This window comes from Sphaerulina musiva (assembly GCF_000320565.1).
Source record: "Sphaerulina musiva SO2202 unplaced genomic scaffold SEPMUscaffold_2, whole genome shotgun sequence".
Classification (NCBI taxonomy): domain Eukaryota; kingdom Fungi; phylum Ascomycota; class Dothideomycetes; order Mycosphaerellales; family Mycosphaerellaceae; genus Sphaerulina; species Sphaerulina musiva.
Window position 1 is genome coordinate 3,265,327 of NW_016017384.1, and position 12,157 is coordinate 3,277,483.

General features: G+C 53.7%; 3 protein-coding genes across 3 annotated transcripts; 1 reads left to right on the plus strand and 2 right to left on the minus strand.

Annotated features, from left to right (window-relative positions):
- Nucleotides 1-621: 621 nt before the first annotated feature.
- Nucleotides 622-4,429, plus strand: SEPMUDRAFT_115106 (DNA-directed RNA polymerase III subunit RPC2; the record flags this gene model as incomplete). Its single annotated transcript, XM_016901130.1, has 3 exons — nucleotides 622-660; nucleotides 787-3,039; nucleotides 3,107-4,429. 3 exons carry the CDS (start codon nucleotides 622-624, stop codon nucleotides 4,427-4,429), a joined length of 3,615 nt encoding a protein of 1,204 aa, XP_016764170.1.
- On the minus strand, nucleotides 952-9,562 carry SEPMUDRAFT_81440 (uncharacterized protein). The gene is made up of 4 exons (XM_016910273.1): nucleotides 9,339-9,562; nucleotides 7,083-9,287; nucleotides 3,107-6,909; nucleotides 952-3,039 (listed from the first exon to the last, which is right to left on the minus strand). The coding sequence occupies exons 2-3, from the start codon at nucleotides 7,100-7,102 to the stop codon at nucleotides 4,821-4,823; spliced, it is 2,109 nt and encodes a 702-aa protein (XP_016764171.1). The 5' UTR covers nucleotides 7,103-9,287; nucleotides 9,339-9,562; the 3' UTR covers nucleotides 952-3,039; nucleotides 3,107-4,820.
- Nucleotides 7,599-9,431, minus strand: SEPMUDRAFT_38529 (DUF382-domain-containing protein; the record flags this gene model as incomplete). The annotated part of the gene is made up of 2 exons (XM_016908708.1): nucleotides 7,599-9,278; nucleotides 9,339-9,431. 2 exons carry the CDS (start codon nucleotides 9,429-9,431, stop codon nucleotides 7,599-7,601), a joined length of 1,773 nt encoding a protein of 590 aa, XP_016764172.1.
- Nucleotides 9,563-12,157: the final 2,595 nt, after the last annotated feature.

The following is a 12,157-nucleotide window of genomic DNA, read 5'->3' on the forward strand; positions in this document are numbered from 1 at the left end:
TAGTGTAAGTATATAGAAGCAATTAGAGAGGTATATATATACATGTCGGTACGTCGAAGTAAAGATATTCGGTATTATAGGTATCGTAGGTATTGTAGGAAAAGTCTATATAGCAAGTAAGGTCAACCGGAACTACGTTACTCCGCGCCGAGCTATAACTCACACGCTGCGCTGTGACTCATACGTGCTTAGTCATCCGGATGCCTACCACATATGCTTAGTCATTCCGAATCGTCCTTTGAGATCGTCCTGTCCCTTGACTCTCGCGTGTCCACTGACACTCCTCTGCGCTTTTTTGCCTTGGCACTTGAATTTGATTCTGTGCGTGCACGTGTCTGATGTCAGGCATTGAGGTCGGGCTGCTGGTTGCTGGCAGCGGCAGTGGCAGTGGCAGTTTGCAGTTGGGTGCTTCGCTCCTGCCAGCGATTTGTCCACAGATCAGGCTCCAAGGCCTCCATAACGCGCGAGTCGCGCGACCACCTCCCAACCAGGTTTAGCCCGGTCAAATATCAAATTCACCGGCACATCAAACCTGGTACCACCTCACTCTCACGCCTGCTCGAGCGATCATCAACATACATCTACGCAAGCCACCAGCATCTGTCTCGGTGATGCGTCATCATGCCTCCGAGAGCCAAGAAGACTACTGGACCGACAGTGGTCAGTAGCAGTAGTGCCCCAAAAGTATCGACGCCACCACCCATCCTCCACCACTGGAAATGAAAGAGAAGAAAAAAAAAATATACACAAAATAGAAAAAGAGCCCAGCTGACCTCATACGTGAAGGCCACTGCGCCCAAAGCACCACCCAAGAAGAAGGCCACGACGGCACCAGTGAAGGAGCCAGCGCAAGATGATGGACCACCAGCATCCACGACCGCTGCTGCTGCGGCACCGACCGCGAAAGCTGCTTCCAGTCATGCTAGTAGTCGTCCCGCGAAGAAATCTGCCAGCGGGCACGACATCGATGCGTTGCTGCGGCCATTCTACTACAACAAGTCCTTGACCGACCCCATCAACACCGCTCGCGACAAATGGAACCTTCTACCGGCCTTTTTGCAAGTCAAAGGACTCATCAAGCAACACACAGACTCCTTCGATTATTTCATCGACGTGGAGATGAAAAAGATTGTCCAGGCAAACTCCATGATCCACTCCCAAGTCAAGGCCGAAAAATGGATCAGGTTCACCGACATCCGCATTGGCAAGCCCTCGCGTATTGAGGATGCCCGTGCCGGCTACGTGCAGACGGAAGTCACGCCTAACGAGTGCCGATTGCGAGACATGACTTACTCGGCCCCAATATACGTGGATTTTGTGTATCCAAGGCAATCGGGAAACGTCAGGAAAACCGACGTTCTTATCGGACGTGTGCCTATGATGCTCCGGAGTTCGAAATGTGTGCTGCATGGCCGCTCAGAGTCAGAAATGTCCTTTTTGAACGAATGCGCCGTGGATCCCGGAGGCTACTTTATCGTTCGTGGCCAAGAGAAGGTTATTCTCGTTCAAGAGCAACTGAGCAAGAACCGTGTCATTGTGGAATCTTTCAAGGGCGTCATTCAGGCTTCGGTCACTAGCCATACGGCCAACATCAAGACGAAGACCTATGTGCTGGTCAAAAAGGGTCATCTTTACCTCAAGCACAACTCTCTGGTCGAGGACGTCCCGGTCGCGATCATTATGCGCGCCATGGGAGTGCAGTCCGATCACGAGATTCTACTACTGGCCGCTGGAAACGATGCTCAGTACCAGGACGAGTTTGCCCCCAATCTCGAGTTGGCAGCGCTGGAAGGTGTCTTCACTCAAGAACAGGCCCTTGATTTCATTGCCGCTCGGCTCAAGCCCGATAGATTCATTAACAAGCACAAGGAGTTCAAGACACCCAAGCAGCAGGCGCTGGAGAAGCTTGCAGGTACCATCATTCCGCATGTCGAAGTAGAGGGCCTCAACTTCCGCCCGAAAGCGCTCTACATTGCGCACATGACAAGACGAGTGCTCATGGCCATCAACGATCCCAAATTGGTCGACGATCGCGACTACGTGGGCAATAAGCGTCTGGAGCTGGCCGGGCAAATGTTATCCTTGCTGTTTGAAGACCTGTTCAAGGATTCTATTCGACAGATTCAGATGACGATGGACAAGATGCTTCAAAAGCACAATCCCACGTCCGAGTTCGATCCTGTCCGTATTGTGGAGCAAATTGAGTCTCGAATCACCAGTGGCATGGAGCGTGCAATATCAACCGGTAATTGGACACTAAAGCGTTTCCGTATGGATCGCGCTGGCGTGACGCATGTACTCAGCAGACTGAGTTACATCAGCGCTCTCGGCATGATGACTCGAATCTCTTCACAATTCGAGAAAACTAGAAAGGTTTCTGGACCTCGTGCTCTACAGCCATCCCAGTTCGGCATGTTATGCACATCAGATACGCCGGAAGGAGAAGCATGCGGTCTTGTCAAGAACCTGGCGCTCATGACACACATTACTACTGCCGACGACGAAGGCCCAGTACGGAAAATGATGTACGTGCTGGGAGCTGAGGATGTTACTTCAGCATCTGGCACGGAGATATACGGTGCTGGTGCATACATCATCTTCATCAATGGTACGCCAGCGGCACTGACCAGGCAGCCCAAGCAATTTCTGCTTGGATTCCGAAAATTCCGACGCATGGGCAGAATCTCCGAGTTCGTCAGCATCTTCATCAACCATCACCATAATGGTGTGCACATTGCCACTGATGAAGGTCGCGTTTGTCGGCCGATGATAGTCGTGGAGAAAGCCAAATCCAAGGTGACAGCACGCTTTCTTGAATCACTGCGAAAAGGAACAATGACCTTCGACGATGCCCTGTCCCGCGGTATTGTTGAATATCTCGACGTCAATGAGGAGAATGACTCGAATATAGCAGTCTACGAGAAAGACATCAACGATAGTCACACACATCTGGAAATTGAGCCTTTTACTATATTAGGTGCAGTCGCCGGCTTGATCCCATATCCTCACCACAACCAGTCGCCTCGTAACACATATCAGGTATGGATTGACCGAACATTACCCCCACGACGTGTCTTGAGACAGCTGCTGACTTGTGTCCCATTAGTGCGCCATGGGTAAGCAAGCCATCGGCGCTATTGCTTACAACCAGTTTACTCGCATCGACACGCTGTTGTACCTCATGGTATATCCACAGAAGCCCATGGTCACGACGCGGACCATCGAGTTGGTTAAATATGACAAGCTGCCTGCTGGACAGAACGCCGTCGTTGCAGTCATGTCATACTCCGGGTACGATATCGAGGATGCTCTCGTTCTCAACAAGGCGTCCTGCGACCGCGGCTTTGGCCGCTGCCAGGTCTTTAAGAAAGTTAGCATGCCACTGAAGAGCTACCAAAACGGCTACACCGATCGTCTGGCCGACCGTGATCCGAATAATGCTCGACATCGCAAGATTGGCAAAGACGGTTTGGTCGAAGTCGGATCCGAACTCGATAACGGCGACACGTACATGCTCAAAGAAGCACCCATTAATCAAGTTCAAACCATCCCCAATAGTCAGCAGCGCTGGTCTCCAGCACATATGTCCTATAAAACACCCGATCCTTGCTACGCCGACAAAGTCGTCATCACCGCCAACGACCGCAACGACACCATCCTCAAAATCCAAACCCGTCAAACGCGGCGCCCAGAAATCGGCGACAAATTCTCTTCGCGCCACGGCCAAAAGGGTGTCGTCGGTCTCCTCGCCGAACAAGCAGACATGCCCTTTTCGGATCAAGGCGTCGTACCCGACATCATCATGAACCCCCACGGTTTTCCCTCCCGCATGACAGTCGGCAAAATGCTCGAGCTCGTCTCTGGAAAAGCAGGCGTGCTCGCAGGGAAACAAGAATACGGAACCGCCTTTGGCGGCAGCAAAGTCGAAGACATGGGCGCAGTCCTCATCAAACACGGCTTCTCCTATTCCGGAAAAGACTGTCTCACATCCGGCATCACCGGCGAGAGTCTCCCATTTTACGTCTTCTTCGGCCCCATCTACTACCAAAAACTCAAACACATGGTCCAAGACAAAATGCACGCTCGAGCAACAGGACCTCGCGCCATCCTCACCCGTCAACCCACCGAAGGTCGATCCCGACAAGGTGGACTTCGCCTGGGAGAAATGGAACGTGATTGTTTGATTGCCTACGGAGCCAGTCAATTGCTCCTCGAGAGACTCATGATTTCCTCGGACGCGCACGACGTGGACGTCTGCCAAACGTGTGGCATGATGGGTTACAACAATTGGTGTCAGAGCTGCTCGAGTAGTCGATCCGTCGTGAGGATGACGATGCCATATGCTGCGAAATTGCTCATTCAGGAATTGATGAGTATGAATGTCAAAGCGAGCTTGCAGCTTGCTGATGAATTCCCGAGAGAGGAGTAAAAACAGAAAAGAAAAGAAAAAACAACAGAAAAGAAATCAAAGAAATCGTAATAGTGGTAGCTGTAGTGGTGGTAGTAGTTGTAGTAACTTAACTAGTACCTACTATGCAGAAACCTCTGATCTCTTCATTTTTGAATACCACATCATCACCTCCCAAGACTCTTTTCCTCGGCAGGACCTACTTACTAATTTACTCAAGCTGTAAGTAGGTAGTAGAATCTGCATAGCCGAAAGAATGCACCACGACGACACCATCTGCCCTTTCCATTAGTCACTTTTGCATTTTGCCACCAGCATATGCATCGCAGTGTTTCTGCCCAGCCCACCCTCTGTCCTTCAGGCAATCTTGAGAGAGTCGACGAATGACGGCAAGGTACGAGCAAGCTGCCTACTAGAAAGCTGCCTGACCCTCCGCCTCCCCATTCAATGCCCTGAGAGCCTCCTCGGCCAACTCGCTTCTCAGGCCAGCAACTTCCATCTCTCGTTGTCCTCGGTCCCAGTCTCGCATGCTTTTCCTGTTACGCGTCTCCTTTTCTTCCACTTGTCTCCTCAGTCTCTCTGCGTCCTCTTCCAGCTTCTTGAGCTTGGATCTATCAACGGCAGGCTCAGCTCTCTGGCCACCTTCAATGACCTTTGGCAACTCTGCGATAGCTGGATGAACTCTATTCGCAGCGGGGGTAACAGCCACAGCGTCAGTCAGACGACGTGCACCCTTAGGTCCTGTGGGAATATCTGTCATGGCAGTGTCATTGTTGCTGCCATTGGTATTGGTCATACTGCCAAAGCGTTGAGTGCGCTGGTATGGGTTGATAGCGCTCGCGCTTGCTTGGCGAGGAAACGCAGGTGGCTGAGCTCCAGAGAAGGAATTTCTGGGTCCAGAAGGGGGCTGGCCAATTGCTGCAGATGGCCCGGTTGGGGGACTGAAGACCTGCTCACTCACGCTGCGAGACGCGCCATATCCGTTTTCGGTGCCACTCCGACCGAATCCCGCGTCTCCTCCGCCGCGCCCAAACCCTGCGTCCAGTCCACCTCGCCCAAATCCACCGCCCCGGCCTCCTCGAAAGCCAGTGCCAAAGCCGCCCCGGCCCCTAGGCGTAAATTCCGTACTGAATCCACCTCTCACACGAGAGGCGAAATCTCCTCTTATAGCCGGTGCTCCGCGTGGACCAGATGGTGGGGCAGCTGTACCACGAGGTCCAGACGGAGCGCTAACAGTCGCAGCAGGGCCAGTGGGAGGCGCCATTGCAGTTTGTGGAGCGCGCTGGCTACTCGGGCCTGTGGGCGGTACTCGCGCCGGAACTGGCCCGTCATCATCCCGGCGTGGTTCGCGCGGTGGCGGAACTTCTCGCTCTCTCTCGTACTCACTATCACCATAGCCTACATCTCTCGTCTGCGGCGTATTACGCGCAGGCTCTGGGTCGGAAGCACGGTATGGCTCTCTGGGATCGTAGGAATCGCGAGGAGAGCCTCTGCCCAGGGGAGCTCTCTCATCTGCTGGAAGGTGACTGAGCCTACTGGGATGGATCGGAGGAGGTGACGATCTGCGCGAAGTGGTGCCAGAATTGACGGCAGACTCATGGTATTCGGGACGCGGTGCTGGCGAAGGCTGCGGTCGTCTCCAGTTGTCGACAGTCCTGGGATCAACTCCTCTTTCGTTTCTAGCAAGAGGCGAGCGCGAGCGCAGTCTATAGTCTCTCGTAGCACCCCGTACACTGGGAGAGTAGCCGCGGTGGTCTCGTGGTTCGGGTGAGAATCTCCTTCGAGGCGGACTGGCAGCTCTGGACGGAGGATAGTCGTCGTACCGTGGCCGAACAGGACTCGCCAACCTTTCTCGCTTGGCGGGTGGAGGAGAGCGCCTGCCTCTGCTTGAGATTGGCGACTGTTCTCGTGCCCTCTTCAACGGTATCGGACTGCGATCTCTGTATCGCGGCATTGGAGAGCGGGCTGGCGGCGCCACATAGGCTCTGGTGTCTCTTTCATCCCTGTAGCCACGCGAATCTCGAAAGTCTCTATCATCTCTTACAGGCTCTCTTCGAAAAAGATCGTCTCTGGGGAGGTCCTCTCTTCTTGCGAGCGGCGGCGGCGACCGTGGCCGACCCCTGTAGCTGTCTCCGCCTCTTGGAACTCGATCATCGCGAAAGCGTGCTGGCGAGGGCGAGCGGCGGCGGTACGTATCATCGCGGCGAGGGGGATGGCGATCGTCGTCTCTTCGTAGGGGCAGTCGGTCGTCGTCCCTTCGCAATGGGAGGCGGTCATCGTCCCGACGAGGTGGCGGAGAGCGGCTGGCTCGACGAGGTACGCGATAGGTATCTGCAGTCTTGTACGAGTCGGCGTAGTCGCTGCGTCTAGGAGGAGATCTTGCGCGATAACTGTCGCCGCCGCCAAGTCGAGCTGGAGGACTCCGTTCGCGGGCGTTGCCCGGCCGGTAGGACTGCCCTCGACCGGTGCCAAATTGGTCCTCTGGCGGAAAGTCTAGGCGTCTGCGCATATTCGGTCAGTCGATTGCACGCCGGTAGGTCTATCCGTCGCTGTGTTGGGCGTTGTAATCTCGATTGCTGACAGCAGCCCGAAGGGCTACCTCTGCTGGGAAAACAGTCATGTCGCGTCGCATTGCGCGTAGTCCAGTGAAGCTGCACTGACGTGATACACTTACCTTCCTCTGTCGCGGTCCATGGCGACAACGATATTCGAGCCTTCCTGGCGGTATGCTGAGTGGAATGTTGTGATGAGGCCTGATATTCCAGAATTTGACTGGAGTATGGAGGTTCCGCGAGCAAACAAAGCCCTAGCGCCGCCAAGTCCTCAAGCTCGCGAGAGTCACGGGTCGCAGAGACAACATCGATCGAGATAGGAGTTCGGAAGCACCTCGACAATCGGAATGAATGGGGGAATTGCCATCCTCGAAATGGTTCGTTTGTAAGCCTGTACTCATGTGCATCCTGTCCATGCACCATAACAGCCCAACTATGCAACGCCTCCACAGCACCGAGCTGTCTACGATGCCCGGGTCGCACTATAACGATCCTTATGCTGCCTCTCTTTGCTCACATCATACATGCCAGGCGGATCACTCATCTCAGTCTGGCCTTCGTATCCTTCTTACCATTAAACCACCCCCTCCAGCCTCATCTCCGACTTCTTGAAAACAACTTCCTGTTCCCTGCGTCTCTTACCGGCCTCCTTTGCCTTTCTGTGCTCGTTCGCGATCCCGCTTCTGCCTCTTCGCACTTTCTTCTGCGACGAGTCCACTCAGGTCCTCTCCAGCAGCTCCGCCTTGCCAACCACTTTGCTCTGCTCGCTGTGCCTCATACATCTGCTGCAACTCCTCTTTGCCCAGCTTGCCATCTCTAACCAATGCCTCTACATCCATCGAGACGTCGACATCACCGGCCTTCCTCTTGCTACCGCGCTGCTCCTGTCCAAGCACCGGAACATTCGAAGGTGGACCAGACTTGCCTGCAGAAAGATCATATGCACGTTCTCCGCCAAAGAACCCCTCCGCACGGATCGAGCGCTCATTCAGCACAGTCCCAGCAGATCTTGGGTGGTTTGATGATTCTGTCTCAGTGCCGTGTCGTTGTTTACGCAGAGTGACATCGTTGTGTCCACGGGGAATATCGGTCGGAACGGTAGTAGCAAACCCACCAGGTGTTTCCGTGCCACCGAACGGTACACTGACGCCGGTCTTTGTACCAGACTCGCCATCGTCTTCTTCGTCATCCTCGTCATCTTCCTCCTCGTCCTCTTCCTCCTCCACAGGTGGTTGCAGCTCACCCCACAAAGACTTGTCCACTGCTTCGGGTGCAGCAGCTCCGTCCTTGCTCTTGTCCACCTTCATATCACCCATTCCGAAGACGTCACCGCCGAACAAAGGTCTATTTTGGTCGTCCACTGGCGGCTTGCCATATCCACCGGGATGAAAACCCCATGCGGCTCCTGGAGGCGGTGGTGCGTTCAAGCCTGGTAGCTTGAGTGCAGGGTACGAAGGTGGAGGTCCAATCTTCTGCTGATTGATGAGCCACGGCGGTGGTGCACCAGGTGGCATGTTGAGTGCCTCTTTGAGCTCTTCGCTCAGCTCGCCGGGTCGCAAATGTCGTAAGTTAGTTTCAAACTCCTTGCCTTCGTAATAGACCTCGCCATATCGTGTGAGGGATGGCTTCGTCTGTCGCCGGAAAAACGCTTCGTACAGTTTCTGGTAATCGATATCGAGCTTTCCAGTCTTTCCTGACACACGTTCGCGCGCGCGCTGTTTCAACGATGCTTCTGCCTGCTTTTCGAGGACTGCATCACGCATCTCTGCAATGCCGGTCTCCGCGATGAACTTTGGGAGCGCAAAACCAGGCTTTTCTATACCCCGCTTACTGCTCAGATATTCTCTCTTCAGACACCAGTGGGTCGGCACCGGAACCACATTGCGCGCGCTCTTGATGTTCACCAGTAGTCGCGGGTCCTGGGCTGATGTGTCCGTCCATTCGACAATTTCTGGCTTGCGCACAATGGCCTTCAGTTCAGCAATGCTCAATTTGTTGGCGGCCTTTCGCGCTTTTTTGGAGAGCTTCTTCTTCGTTTCTTCCTCCTCGTCCTCATCTTGAATGTTGTCATCGTCACCGTAGAAAACCTCTGGTTTCTCGGGCTCTTTCACCTCGACTTCTTCCTTCTCGTCCTCCTTGAATTTGGCGAAGATGCCCGCAAACTGCGAGTACAGAGGGTCGTCGATAGGCAAATCGTCCTGGATTTCGACGGTCGGAACATCTTGAATCGGGTCGTTGGCAGCGGGCGCTACCGGTTGTGCTGGCTCGGTGGTCTCTGAGCGACCGACATTCTCTGTGTCTGCTGATGGTGCGGGTGTCTCTGAAACCTGCACTCCTGTCAATATGCCGGATGCGGTGTCGCGTACAAGATCACTGACCTCTCGCTTCTGTTGCTTCTTCTTCGCTCGTCGCTGCTCATTTTTGGTTGGCTTGCGCGCCTTTGGTTGGCTTTCGACTATCACGCCGGGCATGGCCGCGTACCTTGACTGTTTCCTGTGCGCACGCGCAGTCAATACGGCCTCGTGACCTTTGGACGGTATGCGTTCAGTGCACTCAAGAGATATGATGAACAAACAATGCGTCAAGTAAATGCAGTATCCGCAGTGATGAAGCGCGGTGATGAAGCTGTGGTGTTTGAGTTGTGGAGGAAGGCAACACGGCTCAGATGGTCTCGAAGCCAAGCGTTTTGTGGAGTTGCGCTCATGCATGCCGGGGGGAAACCCGCCCCGCCCGCCCACTACTTTCCATGTACTTCTACCTCCTACCGTAGATAGTTGATCCCTTAGGCATTCATGAGGCCTCACAACGCTCACTCACTTATGACATTGACCGTGACGAGTTACTTGAACGTGATTGTGCGAAGACCATGAACGGATTCGAAACTACTCTATAGATTCTGTAGATTGCAAATGATTCCCCTCCGATTGACGATGCTGATGATCAGTGCTAGGTCCCAAGACCAATAATGCACCATCTAACGCCAGTATCTCCGGAAATCACGACCTGAAGAGTCATTATCTCAAGACTCGATGTATCCTCCTCTAGCCCAAGGTAACTTGGAAAGCCTACAAGCGTACTACGCAACGTAATTGCTTGTGTTAACAAGAGACTAAGGTAGGTACTCTCTTGCAACCGCAGTCTGCTCGTACGCTTCACCTTTATTAATGCAGCTCATCAACTCGCTATTGAGGGTGTCGAGTACCAGTTCAACGGCCCCTTGACTCTGCTCGACTGCCATCGAGTCCTTTCCATCCCGCTCTCTCTCCTCGTTTCCATGAGCCTACCGAGGTATTGCTGATAGCGCTCGTCGAAATCTTGAATAGCCTTCTCACAGCCATGGGCAATGACCCCATGTAGCCACTTTATCAATCCTCTAGTCGACGGCTACGGTCGCTCCCTACTTTCTTGGACATAATCACAAAGACACGGGCCTATCTTCGCTATTAGCACGGTCTTGAGAACCGTTGAATCGTGACGTCTAAGATGAAACGTGCTTGGCGCAGTGTAGGGGCCCTCGTTGCTTAATCTGACACCGTGCTGTCGCGTGGCCTCGAGTGCCGTATGATACTGTGTGTTGTCAACGAGAGAGTGGCAGTGATGTGCACAGCTTTGTCAAAGCAGATAAATTCTTTGGTACTGCAAGTCGAAGCGCATACAGTAGGTTCTGACGCAGACGTGATTTTCGTCGAAGAGGACGAAGAAGCAGCACAACTGCGATCGATTCACTGCACGACTGAGAGCGATGAGCGAGGGCCAGTGCCTCTTTCGAGTATATCAGGCTCTGTGCGTACAAGATTCCTGGTACAATTCGCCTTGTCCAGTGACCATACCTATGCTTCCTACCCGTACGTAGGTATTTTATGGGTATAGCTCCTGGTAGTCCAGAGATGCCGCAGCCATTGCGAATCCGCATGACAGTGTGTTCACGGCTGCGTATACGGATAGATCAGCCACGAGTGTATCTCACTAGCTCGCCTTATTTCAGTGGAAGATTCGTGGCAGACTGATAGCTTTGCCCGCATGAGTCTGTAATCGCAAGAGATGCGATCTTTCTCATGCAGTCGGGAGGGGCAAGGCGCGTGCATCTTGCACTTGTATATCGGACCGGCAAGTAGCTTTCTCACTCCTTTGAGCTGGGGGCTGCGCGTGATCAAGCCTGATGTATCGCTGCTCGTACAGAGCATGGCAGCTCATCTTGCTCTTGTTGCAGCAATTGGCAGCCTTGCGATAGGCTAGAAGGCTTGGATGTAGCGTTGTGTAGTCCCCAAAGCGCAGACCATTTGACGCAAGTTGAGTAACAGCACGATACAGATCGGAGGTTGAGTGAAAAAGTGCAGCAGAGTCGTGGTGAAGAGGTGAAGAGGTGAAGGGGTGAAGGGGCGATTCGGGAAAACTTGGCGAGGTCGAAAGTGCTGCACTTGAGGTGAACAAGGTTTAAGGCACTGGACATGGGGAGAATATCGGCACGGGTGGCAAAACATCATAACTTATCTCGTGACGATAGAGTAACCATGATGGACCACAGTCAAATTGCACTCGACTACTGCGCTGCGTCGACGTTCCTTTTGCATTCTTCGACGAATATGCTACTTTCTGGCTGGTGTATCCAGCGCCTGCAACTGAGATTGTTACATACGCCAAATCGTCCCGCGGCATGCTCATGCAACGCCAGTGTTTCGAGACCGCTCGCGGCCTGCTTCCTCATATTCGTTGAAGACCCTCCGGATGACCTAAGGACCTACCGCACACCGTTTCACATCCTCAGCTTTGCTTTGGCTGCTGCACCAACTTCGGTTGCCGGCTGCCGGTCAAGGTCGTCAATCCAGTATGGCCATGCTGTCGTTAATGGTACGTTATGCAAGAAAGGTTTCTCAAGGCCAAAGCCTCGATTTCTCGCTTAGTTTGGGCACGCAGATTGGACGTGGCCTGGCTGCTTGCAGCGGTAGCAAGTTCGCTCGCCGCTAGACTGCTCGGATGGGCAGTCGCGCGAAAGGTGACCGACCTCGCCGCCTGAATTTCGTTAGCTGATGATTTGCCTCAAATGGATCGAGTTTCGACGCACAGTTGTAGCACTTCTGGCCCTGAACGCAGTCTCTGCTCAAGTGACCGTAGCCGCCACATGTGTAGCAAGTCTGGCCGCCCTGGCCGCCGCCCTGGCCACCGAAACCGCCACGGCCACCGCCGTACCCGCCGCGTC